Below are 15,457 nucleotides of genomic sequence, written 5' to 3'. Positions count from 1 at the left end.
TAAAATGGTGAAAAGGTAAGCAGTAAATTTCCAGAGGTTAAAATTTAAAGTTTAGGTTAGCAAAAACTGAAAAAAGGAAATTTCAGGATATTACAAATAGACCTTCTTCAGGTAATGTTCTGCAGCTATTAAAGTAAAATAAGCCTTGCAAGTTAAAATAAACAATTTTCACCAGTGTCCCAACTTCTGTTGATTACTTAAAAACTCACTGTCTGTCTTAAGGCAGAGGTGGAACAGACTGTGTTACTACACCCTCTGAAGTACGACCTGGACAATAATACACTGTAGAAAGTGATAAATCCCACCGAGGCTTGCATCTTGCATCACCCCAGTCCCAAAGGTATCATGTCCTAGTGAGCTGAATGACTTCAGGCCTGTCACCCTGTCATCACATGTGATGAAGACCATGGAGCAGCTGTTGCTTCACCACCTGAGGCCACAGGTCCACCAAGCCCTCGACCCTCTGCAGTTTGCATACCAGGAGAAGGTGGAAGCGGAGGATGGCATCATCTACATGCTACACCGATCCCTCTCCCACTTGGACAGAGGCAGTGATGCAGTAAGAATTATGTTTCTGGACTTCTCTAGTGCCTTCAACACCATCCAACCATGGCTCCTTAGTGACAAGCTGACAGAGTTGGGAATAGATTCATACTTGGTGGCATGACATTGTGGTCAGCAGCACAGGAGCGCCACAGGGGACTGTGCTTTCTCCGGTTCTGTTCAGCTTATATACATCGGACTTCCAATATAACTCAGAGTCCTGCCACGTGCAAAAGTTCACTGACAACACTGCTATCGTGAGCTGCATCAGAAGTGGGCAGGAGGAGGAGTATAGGAACCTAATCAAGGACTTTGTTATATGGTGTGACTCAAACCACCTACAACTGAACACCAGCAAAACCAAAGAGCTGGTGGTGGATTTTAGGAGGCCCAGGCACCTCCTGGACCCCGTGATCATCAGAGGTGACTGTGTGCAGAGGGTACAGAACTATAAATACCCGGGAGTGCAGTTGGATGATAAATTGGACTGGACTGCCAATACTGATGCTCTGTGCAAGAGAGGACAGAGCAGATTATACTTCCTTAGAAGGCTGGCGTCCTTCAACATCTGCAATAAGATGCTGCAGATGTTCAATCAGACGGTTGTGGCGATCGCCCTCTTCTGCGCAGTGGTGTGCTGGGGAGGCAGCATAAAGAAGAGGGATGCCTCACGCCTGGACAAACTGGTGAGGAAGGCAGGCTCTATTGTAGGCACAGAGCTGCACAAGTTGACATCTGTGGTAGAGCGACAGGCTCTGAGGAGGCTCCTATCAATCACGGAGTATCCACTGCATCCACTGAACAGTATCATCTCCAGACAGAGGAGCAGCTTCAGCGACAGACTGCTGTCACCATCCTGCTCCACTGATAAACTGAGGAGAGCGTTCCTCCCCCACACTATGTGTCTCTTCAATTCCACCCGGGGGGGTAAAAGTTAACATTATACAAAGTTATTGTCTGTTATACCTGCCTCGCACTCTCCACCTTGCATTTTTTAACTTGCACTGCATTTTTATCACTCTTTAACTAATATTGTTTTTTATCAGTATGCTGCTGCTGGAGTATGTGAATTTCCCCTTGGGGATTAATAAAGTATCTATCTATCTATCTATCTATCTATCTATCTATCTATCTATCTATCTATCTATCTATCTATCTATCTATCTATCTATCTATCTATCTATCTATCTATCTATCTATCTATCTATCTATCTATCTATCTATCTATCTATCACTGGCACGAAAACGGCAATTAATAAATGAAATGAGACAGAGCATTATTACCCTTAGAAGTGTAGGCCCTTCATTTAAAGAAATTGCAAAAAAATCAAAGTGTCTTTGAGTACAGTGATGTCCTACACAATCTAAAGGCAAATGGAAACTGGAAGAAACTCTGATAGGAAGAGATCTGGCAGACCCAAAGTCACAACCCAATCAGAAGACAAGTTTTGAGGGTCACCAGCTCATAACACAACAGCTTCAAGTCTTATTTTCTACTGTGAAGAGGAGACTTTGTGTTGTAGGTTTGACATGACAAGTGGAAGTAAGAAAGGCATTTCTTAAAGAACAAAATAAGGCCTTGAAATAGAAATGAAGTCTAGAAAAAAGTCTTATGGGCCGATAAATCTTCAGTTCATCATGCAGGGTGTTCGTGTGCCGTCGAGTTGGTGAAGTGATAGTTCTTCAGTGTGTGACACCAACTGTCAAACAAGAGGACGAAGTGTGACGGTCTGAAGTTCATTTGCTGGAAACAGAGTTGGTGACTTGCACAGAGTGACTGGCATTTTGTATCAAAAGGGTTACCATCAGCAAAAAGTGGCTACTTCGATTAATCAAAAATCTGAATAAAATGTTGCACACTTAATGATTCCTTGACTTATTTTTTTATTTGCCAATGTTTATTTGTGCTGTGTCTTGATTTAATGAAACATTAAGACATTAAACTGTGTGCATTTCCTTAAAAACTGTAAAAAACTGAGGTGTTCTAAAACTTTTGAACCCTGGTATATACACACACACACACACCATGGTCCAAACACACACCATAATGACTTTAAAGCAAGAAAATTAAATAAAGAAACTTCTGACTTGGCAGTACCAGTCTCAGTGTGGCATCATGCAGACATATTGCTTGTGTTATAAAGGACCCCCAGTCGCGTTTCTTGACACTCTTCTGCTAAATAATTCATTGGGTGAAAGTCCTCCGTGTTGGTGTGTCAGAGAGAAGATGTGCAGCATTGTTCACAATGGCACTCAGTTTTGTTTTAATTTGTTCCTTGTTTGCTAAGAAATCCAAAAGTCCAGGGTGCATCTCATAACTGAGCCTACATTTACAATTAGCTTGTTGATTCGGTGGGCCTCTCTTGAAGTGATGTTACCTGCCTTGTATACCACAGTGTAGAATATTGCACAGGCCATCACAGAGTTGTAGAAAATGTGAAGAATGTCACTTCCCACATTAAAGGAACACAGTCTCCTGAGGAAGAAGAGTCTGCTCTGCCCTTTCTTGTACAGTTCCTCTGTAGTCCGAGACAAGTCCAACCTGTCATTAACATGGACCCCCCAAGTACTTGTAGGAATGGACCACCTCTACATCCACTCCTTGAATAGGGACAGCACATAGAAGCTCTCTGGTGTGGCTAAAGTCAATAACCAGTTCCTTGGTTTTACTGATGTTAAGTGGCAGTCAATTCACTTAGTACCAAGATACAAAGTTCACCCCATGACTCCTGCACTTTTATAACTCATCCCCTTAATCAGTACGCCCTACAAGTGCAGAAGATGCATGTGGAATAACAGTCTGTCTTTCAGTTCATGTATTTAAATGTAAAAGCTTGTATTTCTAAAGTCATTAACTTTTTTTTTTGTTAATTTTGTTTTCTCTAGTGTTCAAAGACCTGTGGTGTCGGCTTTCAGGAAAGACTTGTTTATTGTCCTCAGTATAATCGGTGCAATGTCAAACAACGGCCAAACAGCACAGAGCCTTGTAATGAACAGCCTTGTACGCGGTGGATCATGGATTCGTGGAAAGAGGTAATCCTTTATATGCTCATATACTTTACGTAATGCCTTCAGAAAGTATTCACACCTTTCATTTTTTTTCACATTTTGTTATGCAACAACCTTGTGCTGAAATAATAAATTTTTTTTTGTCCTCATCAAACAACACTCAATACTTCAAAATGACAAAGGAGAAACAGGACTTTAGAAATTTTTGCTGATTTATTTTAAACCACTGAAATATCACATTGACACAAGTATTCAGACCCTTTCTTCAGAACCTAGTTGAATGGCCATTGGCAACAATTATAGCTTGGAGTCTTCTTGGGTGTGATGCAGTAAGCATTTCATACTTGGATTTGAGGATTTACTGCCATTCTTCTCTGTAGTTGCTCTCAAGTTCTGTCAGGTTGGATGGAAACCATCAGTGGATTGTTGTGTTTGGGTCTCTCCAGAGATGTTCAAATGGGTTCAAGTCAGAGCTGTGGCTGGGCCACTCAAGGACATGCACAGAGTTGTCCTGAAGCCACTCCTGTGTTTCCTTTTTTTTGTGCTTTGGTTATTGTCCTGTTGGGAAGGAGAACCTTAAGTCCAGACTAAGGTACAGAGCACTCTAGAGCAAGTTTTTTAATCACTTTCCTCTGATGATGATACCTGGCAGGTGTCGAAAGCTCAGGAATAAAAGACTATTTTAAGAAACGTGATTTGTTTTTCTCTCTTTGTGGATTTCTATGCATTGTGAAGTCCAGGGGCGCGTACAGCTGCTCTAACCCAACACAGACAGGTAGAGACACGAGTTTGCCACACAGCACATGTTTATTCACGTGAGGAAGCACTTTTTCTTTGCTCCCCACAGCACAGTACCTAAAGCACCAAATACAGTCCAGCACAAAAGCCTTTCCTGCTTCCTATTGTTCGCCTCCACTCCTCTCCCGGAAAGCTTTATCCACCTCCTCCCAACTCTGGCTCCCTGAGTAGTGGCGGCTGACTCCTCTTATAGGACACCCAGAAGGACTCCAGGTGTGGGTGTGGCGGAAGTGCCTGTTAAATAGGGCAGTGGAAAGGTCCAGGTGCCCCATGGTGTTGGCCATGGGCCCCAGCTTGGTTGAGCTTCAATGCTCCAAACACGTGGACCCACTAAAAGCCAGAAGGACTGTTCAGAAGGACATTTTGCAGATGTTCTCCTCCCCGAGAGAGTCCTCATTGAGTTCAGTTAGAGTATTCCCCGACGGGAATGTAACTAGTTTATGAAGAAAGGTGGAACCTCTCATGATTGGATTAAAGTCACTTCCAGTTACAAAATCAGTAACTCCTCATAGGCGAGTTCTTATGTCCATCAGAGTTCTCATTCTTTGATTTACTGGTTATTGTTCTGAATTTTGAGTCCTTTTTGCACCTTCTGGCTCAAGAAGTCTCTGCAAACAGGCTGCTACAAAGATGTCAGTGCAACTCTGATTTATACCTTTGTTATCAGATCAAGTACAGTCTGGACCTGGTACAAAGAGTTCAGACGCTTAGTTTGGATTGTAAATGGGGGGATTTATGCAACTGAACACCAGCAAAACCAAGGAGCTGGTGGTGGATTTTAGGAGACTCAGGCCCCTCCTGGACCCCGTATCATCAGAGGTGACTGTGTGCAGAGGGTGCAGACCTATAAATACCTGGGAGTGCAGCTGGATGATAAATTGGACTGGACTGCCAATACTGATGCTCTGTGCAAGAGAGGACAGAGCCGACTATACTTCCTTAGAAGGCCGGCATCCTTCAACATCTGCAATAAGATGCTTCAGATGTTCTATCAGACGGTTGTGGCGAGTGCCCTCTTCTACGCAGTGGTGTGCTGGGGAGGCATCATAAAGAAGAAGGACGCCTCATGCCTGGACAAACTGGTGAGGAAGGTAGGCTGTATTGTAGGCATGGAGATGGACAGTTTGACATCTGTGGCAGAGCAACGGGCGCTGAGCAGGCTTCTGTCAATCATGGAGAATCCACTGCATCCACTAAGCAGTGTCATCTCTAGACAGAGGAGCAGCTTCAGCGACAGACTGCTGTCAATGTCCTGCTCCACTGACAGACTGAGGAGATTGTTCCTCCCCCACACTATGCGTCTCTTCAATATCACCTGGGTTGGGGTAAACGTTAACATTATAAAAAGTTATTGTCTGATTTACCTGCATTTTTATCACTATTTAATTTAATATTGTTTTTTATCAGTATGCTGCTGCTGGAATATGTGAATTTCCCCTTGGGATTAATATAGCAGAATGGACAATGCCCACTTTGTCCTACACTAGTAACACTTTTGGTCAGGTGCTTGACTCCTTCTTAATCCATGTTTAAATGCTGACCATGTGTTACACAAATACATTTTTCTCATTTTAGCACCTTTCAGTAGCAAACACTATCCCCACATTCTTTACAGAGTAGAGAGCCATATTGCAGTTCTTCATATTTTTTTCAAGACAGGAACATTACATGACGTATCAGGGTCACACAATGAGGTAGAAGCAGTAACTGAACCATCAGCCTTCCATAGTCAAGTAACACACCCTGCCAGGTACAGAAATCTGTGTAGGCAATGATTTTTTTTATATTATTCCATATTAATCTATTGTACTTTTGAAACTTCTCAATGAATTAATTAAAAAGTAACTCTCTCTTGACACCACCCCCAACCTTCTAGCAAGCAAATGAATAAAATACAGAAATGCAGTCCCATTTCCGGAGATTGAAAATTCACAGTTTCTCTGAATCAGTTGCTAGCAACAGGAGATGTAAACTTTTTCCTCTTATCAGGTACAACCACCAATTTCCAAGGAGCCCTGTTAGCCAATTTATTGTATTCTTGCTGTGCAGTTTTGTTCAGTGAGGTGTGGGATGCCAGCTTCTCTTGTCTTATTTTATTTAAGTGATTCATGCTTATAAGATGCATGACTCTTGTTGAGATTTTATTCAAGTATAGCCATACACATTGGGCAATTTGAATATATTTCCATGTACTATATGCTGTCACATCACATTTGTCAGAGTTTAAGAAACAACAGATTTTAATACCTGCTATTTCAGAACAGAGAGTTTTAACACTCATATGGCCTGTGTTGACTGTAGTGGACGTTGAAGACTAGAATTTAAATGAAGAGCAGAAAAGTAATATTTATATTAGTTTAGAATCTTTCTTTCTTTCTTATTATTTTTCTAATATTTTTATTTTTTTGGATTTTGTCGATTTTATTGAAATCAAATAACATTCCATACAAATAAGTCAAGTATTACAAAAATAGGTTTGAAACAAATCAACCCCCACCCATGAGAAAGAGAGCAAGGCCAGCAGAGTAAAGCTTTAAGCTAGTAAAAAAAGGTTAAATAGATAAATTAATAAATGAATAAAGGTAAATAGAGTAAAAAACAAGAGAAAGAAAATAGAGGGGAGAAAATCTGCTTCCTCAAATTAAATGATTATTCTAAAATGTTATTGACTAGATCCTGCCAGGTTTTGAAAAAGTTTTGTACACATCCTCTAAGTGAGAATTTGATTTTTTCCAATTTCAAATAGTACCAAAGATCAGTTACCCACCGATGGGTGAGTTAGGATTCTTCCAATTGAGCAAGATGAATCTATGTGCCAATAGTGTAGTAAAGGCAATTCCAGTTTGTTTGTCCTTCTCCATTTTAAGACCATCTGAGAGTCCACCAACCACAGCTGTTAGTGGTTTAGGAGGGATTGTGACTCCAAGGCTATCTGAAAGACATTTAAATATTTTGGTCCAGAATGGTGTTAAATTGGTGCAGGCTCAAAACATGTGGCCAGGTGAGGCTGGAACGTGATTGCAATGTTCTTTTTAATAGACAATAGACAGCTTACCTTCTGGATTTTTACAGTACTTTACTCAGAGTGTGGAATCTCCTTGAGCCTCATGTTCATTCAAGTTCTGTGAATATCTTTTGGGCTCTAGAGTACCCTGTCATGGACCTTAAAGTTACACAGTCTGTTAGAGTCCAATCATTACTAATCAAGTCTGGAATGAATCAGGTCCGCCATCTAACAAATATGGAAAAGCGCTGCTGATACAGCACTGAGAAGATGGCGGAGGTGTTAAGACTACACTCATTGAGGTAGGCTAATCAGCTGCTGCAAAAGATCCAAGCCAACTTTCCAGCTGAAGTAAAATCTCTTATTGGAAATTTCCTTGCTAGCAGAGATGAACCAGAGTCCAAAGAAGGCTTTCCTGATGTGACTGTGGTACCGGCTGTCTTGGAGTTTGAGGATACTGAAATCATTAACAGCATAGAATGACTTACTTAGACAGTGCTGTGGGGAAGAGCTCTACAAAATATGTTTGCTGGAACATCACTGGGAACTACTGAGCATAACACCAGACACACCCTGGATGAGCAGATTTAGGGAGGGGCAGAGACACTTGGTGGAATTTGTATAAACTACTATTGAACAAAAGGACTGGTGATTTGCAATGGCATGTGCTGCACACCATCGTTGCTGTTAATTCCTACAGTATTGTTGTGGTGTGAAATTTTGTATATAAGTTGATAAATATTTTGTATGTCTTTATTTGTAACTTAGACATTAGTGTTACATCATTGATAAGAACAGCAATGGTTTGACGGTTAAGAACCCCCGACCCCCTTTTAGGACTGAGTCTTTATAATTTTATGACAGGGTTGGGGGAAGTGCCTAAGACCAGTTTGGCAGGTGATTCTCCGCAGGGCTCTCTCAATCAACCTCCGCATGGATACCAACTACTTAGTTGGCAAGCTTCACCTTGACAAATGGTATTAGCGCAGGTGTGAAACAATTGTGTCGCACCAGAATTCTATTGGTCTAAAGTTACATGAAGCCATTAAGTAACACAACACCCTATTGGCTGGGTTTGGACAGAAAGTCTATAAATTTGATTACTTTACCCCTCCCTCTCTCTCTTCTACCATCTGATGAAAGAGCATCTCACCCACCATGAACTGAAAAGGACAACACAATAAAGAGCACAGCTCGGCAGCCATATTGAGACAGGCATGTGGCCTGTTCTGAAGAAAGCTGACCATAAGTGAGGACTTAACTAGAGACACTTAAAGTAACTAAGTCTGTGTGCCACCTGAAACTACACATTAACATTTATCAGGTTGTAAGGTTACCAACAGTCATTTGTACTTTGCTTATTGTTATTATTTATGAATATTATCAGTAATACAGTATATTATTTAAAGTGTAACTTAACTCCTGCTTGTCTTTTACTACACCTAATTGCCTGAGGTTATAAATGTAGAAGGGAAGGTGGGGAGAAGTTATATGGTATAATATCTTAGAAACAGTGGTAAGTCTGTGAAATTTGAGGTATTCTGACATAGGCTAGATATTAATAATACAAAAGGGAAAAGTAGAGTAATATAGAACTCTACCAAATCAAAACAAGTATGTCTCACTAATTGATCCTTCAGTCACAGACACGTGCCCTTTTTGTGGAGAGAAAGAGGGTGAGAAAACCCTTACTTCGCTGTTTCCTTTTCTGTCTCAGACTTCAACCTCTTTTAAATGTTCTTAACTCTGTATTTTGTGTTCCTATTAATGATTGTATATTTTTATGCTGTTACCGAAAATCAGAGTAATCAAGATGAATGTCAGGCTGGAAATTTCCTCATTGGACAGGCCAAGCTGGCCATTTACAATTCAAGAAAAATGAAAAGTCAAGTCAAATAGGTAATGTGACATAGGCATCTGATTGTAATTAACCTGTAACAATATAATGGTCCATGGAATGGCCAAACTATTCCAAATACCATAGCTGCTTTAGCGTTATTTCTCTCAATGTAACATTTTATATCATTGTATCTGAGTGTGGAATCACAGCTCTACAGCAGCTGATTGGAAAGAGAATTATCGGTATACAGCATCAAGCACACGCTGCCTCAGCCATGCGCACAGTCTATTGAACTGCTCTCATACAAACGCTTCAGAGCCTTTCCTCGTGGTTCAGAAACAGTTTCATCCCAAGAACTATAAACGCACTCAACCAGTCCATCAAGTGCTCCTTGTAGAACTGTTTGTACTTAAGTACAATTACCTCACTGTAAACTTGCGATACAGTTATAATATTGCACAACCTGAGCCACTTTATAAAGCGTGTATTTACATATGATGACGATATCATTTTTAAGATGAAATGCAGCAAAATATGTTTATTACATTATACAGATAAAATGTTAACATCATTTAAATAATCTATATTGTTAATTAAACATGTGAGGACACGGTATCGCAGCGCTAGCAAGGAGCTGGCGCCTCGTTCAGTGATTGTTCCTGCCTTGCGCTGTATTCTTGCTGGGGCTGGCGCGACACAGGAAGGATAGATGGATAGAATAATTAAACATGTACTATGAAGATATTTCCATGTTCCTTAAAAGGTTTGAAGAATCAGCGTTCTAAGCTTACAGATGGCTTAACATCTATTACTAAGCTGATTGTGTGGCGATTGGGTACTTGGAGAAAGAAAAGGAAGGACAGGAATTGGGCATTAGTACGTTTGAAAGAGAGTACTGCTGCAATAAATTATTTCATCGAAGGTCGCACACGGAGCAGCAAACATCTTGCGTGAGGCAGGAACAATCTCTGGATGGGGCGCCAGTTTGTCACTATCACTGCGCCACCGTGTTCCCATGTTTAATACATGCCCTTAATTGATATGATATGAATACTGAAATGATATCAAGTATACAACTCAGTATTTAAATTATTCAGAGAATTGTAATATCACGAATGTCGGAGGAAGAGAAAGCCCATTTAAGAAGCACATAGTGATTCACACACATAGAGCACATAGAAGAACACATACAAAAAAAAGCATTTAATGTGCTACTTTGGTTACGATGGGATTTGAGAAACTAGTAAATTAAACAATTTTAAGATGATGTTTATGATGTTCTACTTTAATGACAAAATAAACTACATGATTAAAATGGAAATTTTCGAGATCAAAGTTGACATTTCGTGCTTTTTTCCCCACTGTGTCCCTATTTTTTTTTTCTCTGTACCATAGTAAGCTTTTATATGACATTGAAACACACAAAACTCTATATCACTTGATCAACTTCCTTTTGTTGTTTATACCACTGTTTAAACCAACAAATAGTACGTTTGTCCTTGTCTCCAATTTGTATTCACTGAAATTCTTCTATTTACTCCCGTGCTTTTGCCATTGTCTTTTCACACAACGTTGAGTACCAGAATACTAGCAAGTACTAGAAAAGCTCCCTGATTACCACATAGTACTTGTTACGATTGGAAGTCCCCAATCATGAAAGTCCCAAAAAAGCACTTTAAAAAATGACCACTAGAGGGGACTATACCACCAAACCCTGGTTAGATAAACAGACAAACTTTATAAAAGTAAAAAGATTTTATTTCCACAAAAATACTCCATGTGAAGTTCTCAATGAACACAAAAGGCATACAGGAGTTTCCTAAAACTAAAAAGTCTACAAACAGAATTCTAAGATGAAGTCATGAAACAGAGGAGGTCAAAAATCCAATAAATCACAATAAGCACAATGCAAAGTGAAAACATAGAACTCACCCAAACCCCCTAGTGCATTTGAAATGAACCACCAGGAACTGTGGGAGACCCTCTGGATTTATAGAGAGGATGACAGTTTCTGGTGGTGATTGTCAGGTGGTCCCACCTCTTGGGGGACCACCCATTAAACACACAGAACATAACTCTAAGCTTAGATACATAGACACAATCAAAAACAAAGAATAATGCAAATCAACCAAAGTAACAAATAATTAGACAAAAGAAAGTAAAATGAAGAAAACAGACCTAAAGCATGCATTTGATCAGCAGCCAGGGGTTAGCCTTGCCTGAAACACAAAAGTCCTTTGCACTCTGACAGTAACTATGCTCCAAAAAATGTAAATGCATTATTAAATTTTGATTAAATTCCAATTGCTGGTGAATAGTGGCAAAAATTCCTATTTAAGCAATTTTAGTATGCTGATGCTGTTGGTTGAATGGCTGATTGAGGAGCTTTAGTTTATAATTGTATATCTTCTAAAGCACCTGCAAGTACTCATTTATTTCTTTCTCCTGTTAGTGTTCTGTCTCTTGTGGTGGCGGCGTAGAACGCAGAGATGTGATGTGCATTGATGAAGAAACTAACAAAGCAGTAGATAACAGCCTTTGTGACAATGCAACAAAACCTAATGAACTCCAGGACTGCAATCTTCAGAAATGTGAAAAACATGCAAGTAAGTATGTCTGAAAAGAATAATAAGGAGTATCTAACAAACTTCAATAAACCATACATAAACTGCCTATATTTCTTTTTTTAGCCTTTGCATTTTACAAAATAATAAACCAATGCAGTTTTAAATAATTTTATGTTTTCAGTGCCTGAAAATTGAATAAGTGTCCAAACACATTGCTCATTTGATACTGAAGCAAAAACAAAATTGTCATTTGATTGTTCAACTGTAGTCGATACGCAACATTCGTGTATTTAACTTTTGCAATATCATGGCTGCTGATTCTGTTATTAATTCCAGCCTCCAGATTAACTGTCAACTCACCTCTGCTATCATCCCATACACCGAAACCCTTAAGGATTTCAAGTGGCTTGTGAAGCAGAAGTTGCTGACAGATCATCTTAAGACGGTGTGTCCTTCACGATCTCCAATGCCATCCGTCAATCATGAAGGACAGGGTGTCGGAGGCAATGTCAAGACCATGCCAGTCTTGGTGTCTCCTGACAAAGGTTTTAGTTAGCATAAAATGTCACAGAATTAAGTTATCTATTTAATTTTGTGTACTGCATTTTATGGTTTATTTTAGGGTTACGTATATTCAGAAATAATGTTTTGCAGAAAAGTGTAATTTGAGCAATCTCTAGCAAAAGATTACAGTTTTTGCTGCTTGTACAGTAGGACCCTAACCTTGTATTTCCTTTAGGTTCAATGTATTAACATTCAAATCTTTGACTTTCATATTATTTTCAGGCAATGTTAGCCCCAAAGTTGAGGATTGACTGTTCTTAATATATATTTCTTTGTTCTGTGTGCTGCATTAGTTTAGTTTAACTGAAGATAAATTTGAAGTAAAGTATTTAAATATTTGTGATTTATTCTACATTTAAGCTTTATTATAAAGGGGTTTTTGCACTGGTAATTATATATACACATGTATTTATAATACATTGTTTACAATAGTTATTATACTGTAAATTAATGCTTTACTATAGGAAAGATTCCAGTGTCTTTGGATCTGGTGTAGTGGCTAGAGTTGCTGTTTTCTAGATTAAGCTTCTTGGATGCAATATCACAAATCTGGTTGTTGTCTGTGGAGAGTATTCCCGTTCTACTCTTGTCTGCATTGAACTTTCTCTGTATCCTCAGGGTTTGTGACCTCATCCGCAAAGACATGTGTGTTAAGTATTTGCAATGTTGTGCAAAAAGGTTGTGGCTGAGGTAAAGCAAACTCAGCAGCCATCACCAAGATGTACTCCACTTTAAGTGGTTAGTGGCAGTCCCTGCATACACAAACGGAGGAGTTCTCCTCTTAGCTCATGGTGTAAAAGCAGCTGTTTCTGAGGGCCTTTGTAAACCAGATGTTACAGGCTTGCAGCTGGCTACTGGCAGCTACTTCTTCTTCTTCTTGTTGCTGCTCCCATTAGGGGTTGCCACAGTGGATCATCTTTTTCCATTTCTTTCTGTCCTCTGTGTCTTGCTCTGTTACACCCATCACCTGCATGTCCTCTCTCACCTTCTCTTAGGCCTTCCTCTTTTCCTCTTGCCTGGCATCTCTCTCCTTAGCATCCTTCTCCCAATATACTTAGCATCTCTCTTATGCACATGTCCAAACCAATGCAATCTCGCCTCTCTGACTTTGTCTCCCAACTGTCCAACCTCATCTGACACTCTAATGTACTCATTTCTAATCCTATCCATCCTCATCACACCCAGTGCAAATCTTAGTATCTTTAGCTCTGCTACCTCCAGCTCTGTCTCCTGCTTTCTGGTCAGTGCCACCGTCTCCAACCCATATAACATAGTTGGTCTCACTATCGTCCTGCAGAACTTCCCTTTCACTCTTGCTGTCACAACTCACTCCTGACACTCTTCTCCACCCATTCCACCTTGCCTGCACTCTCTTTTTCACCTCTCTTCCACAATCCCCATTACTCTGTACTGTTGATCCCAAGTATTTAAACTCATCCACCTTCGCCATCTCTACTCCCTGCATCCTCACCGTTCCACTGACCTCCCTCTCATTTACACACATGTATTCTGTCTTGTTCTCCTGACCTTCATTCCTCTCTTCTCTAGAGCATATCTCCACCTCTCCAGGGCCTCCTCAACCTGCTCCCTACTATCACTACAGATCACAATGTCATCAGCAAACATCATAGTCCATGGGGACTCCTGTCTAATCTCGTCTGTCAACCTGTCCATCACCATTGCAAATAAGTAAGGGCTCAGAGCCGAACCCTGATGTAATCCCACCTTAACTTTGAATACATTAATGGCTACTGGCAGCTACCATAGTGCAAATTTTCAAAATGGGTTGGATTGTGGTGTGATTCCCTGATAAAACACTTAGTGTAGTTGGCAGGATTTGCTCTGTGGACAGTAGTGACGGTGCTGTGGAAAAGATGGTGGATGACAGAGAAAGAGAGAGAGAGAGAGAGAGAGCTCAGCTGATGTCACCTGGAATCTCTCAGCTTGCAGTCCTAAGAGGCAGCTCCCTCACTCATGAACATAGGAGACCCTTTGTAATTCAGAAATCACAGGTTTGTAACTGTACCCTGGCAGTTACCACAGTGCAGATACTCAGACTAGGATGGATCATTCTGTAATTCCACGTTAAAACACTTGGTGTAGTCAGAAGGATTTGCACTCTGGATGGATAGAACATAATGTTAGTGCTTTGTGATATGAGTGGGGGGGCGGCACGGTGGCGCAGTGGTAGCGCTGCTGCCTCGCAGTTAGGAGACCCGGGTTCGCTTCCCGGGTCCGCCCTGCGTGGAGTTTGCATGTTCTCCCCGTGTCTGCGTGGGTTTCCTCCGGGTGCTCCGGTTTCCTCCCACAGTCCAAAGACATGCAGGTTAGGTGGGTTGGTGATTCTAAATTGCCCCTAGTGTGTGCTTGGTGTGTGGGTGTGTTTGTGTGTGTCCTGCGGTGGGTTGGCACCCTGCCCGGGATTGGTTCCCTGCCTTGTGCCCTGTGTTGGCTGGGATTGGCTCCAGCAGACCCCCGTGACCCTGTGTTCGGATTCAGCGGGTTGGAAAATGGATGGATGGATGGATATGAGTGGGAGAACTCAGCTGAAATAGCCTGGACGCACTCCATTTGCATTCCTTTGGGGTAATCTCTGTATGTATGAGCATAGGAGTTCTCCTATTAGCTCATGGGTTAAAAGGAACTGTTTTCTGAGGGCCTTTGTAATCCAAATATTTTTGGTTTGTGGGTGGCCACTGACAGTTACTAAAGTACCAATGTCTGGAATTGCAAATGTTGGAATCTGGAATAAACTACTGAGACATGTAGTTGAAGCAGAAACCTTGAAAACCTTTAAGAAGAATCTGGATAAAATAATGGAACAACTTAGCTATTAGCTAAACAAACCAATCCTGATGGACTGAATGATCTCCTCTCAATTGTTAGATTATCTTATATTCTTTCTTATATTCTACTGGCGGGAATGAGACTTCAAAATAATTTATTTCTTGTAAATAAAAGCAAATATTATTAATAATTTCCACTTTAACTTTTACAATCAGAATCAAAATATACAATCAGTATATTCGTGATCATAATAGAACACAAGTACATCCATGATTCCAACTTATTCTAATGTAGGCTAACAGGGAATAAGATCTGTCCAGGAATCAACTTGGACTTATCCCAGTC

The 15,457-nt window shown here is 40.5% G+C and overlaps 1 protein-coding gene across 1 annotated transcript in view; it reads left to right on the top strand.

Annotated features, from left to right (window-relative positions):
• The window catches only part of adamts12 (ADAM metallopeptidase with thrombospondin type 1 motif, 12), a 381,209-nt gene that overhangs the window by 267,646 nt on the left and 98,106 nt on the right, over window positions 1-15,457 (top strand). Inside the window, exons 19-20 of the mRNA XM_051928108.1 lie at window positions 3,430-3,576; window positions 11,647-11,800. Coding sequence (XP_051784068.1) covers window positions 3,430-3,576; window positions 11,647-11,800 — 301 coding nt within the window. The remainder of the gene's footprint in view (window positions 1-3,429; window positions 3,577-11,646; window positions 11,801-15,457) is intronic.

This window comes from Erpetoichthys calabaricus, chromosome 5, assembly GCF_900747795.2.
Source record: "Erpetoichthys calabaricus chromosome 5, fErpCal1.3, whole genome shotgun sequence".
Taxonomy (NCBI): Eukaryota; Metazoa; Chordata; class Cladistia; order Polypteriformes; family Polypteridae; genus Erpetoichthys; species Erpetoichthys calabaricus.
Note: the sequence above shows the minus strand (reverse complement) of the source record. Positions and strands in the feature narration are given on the sequence as shown.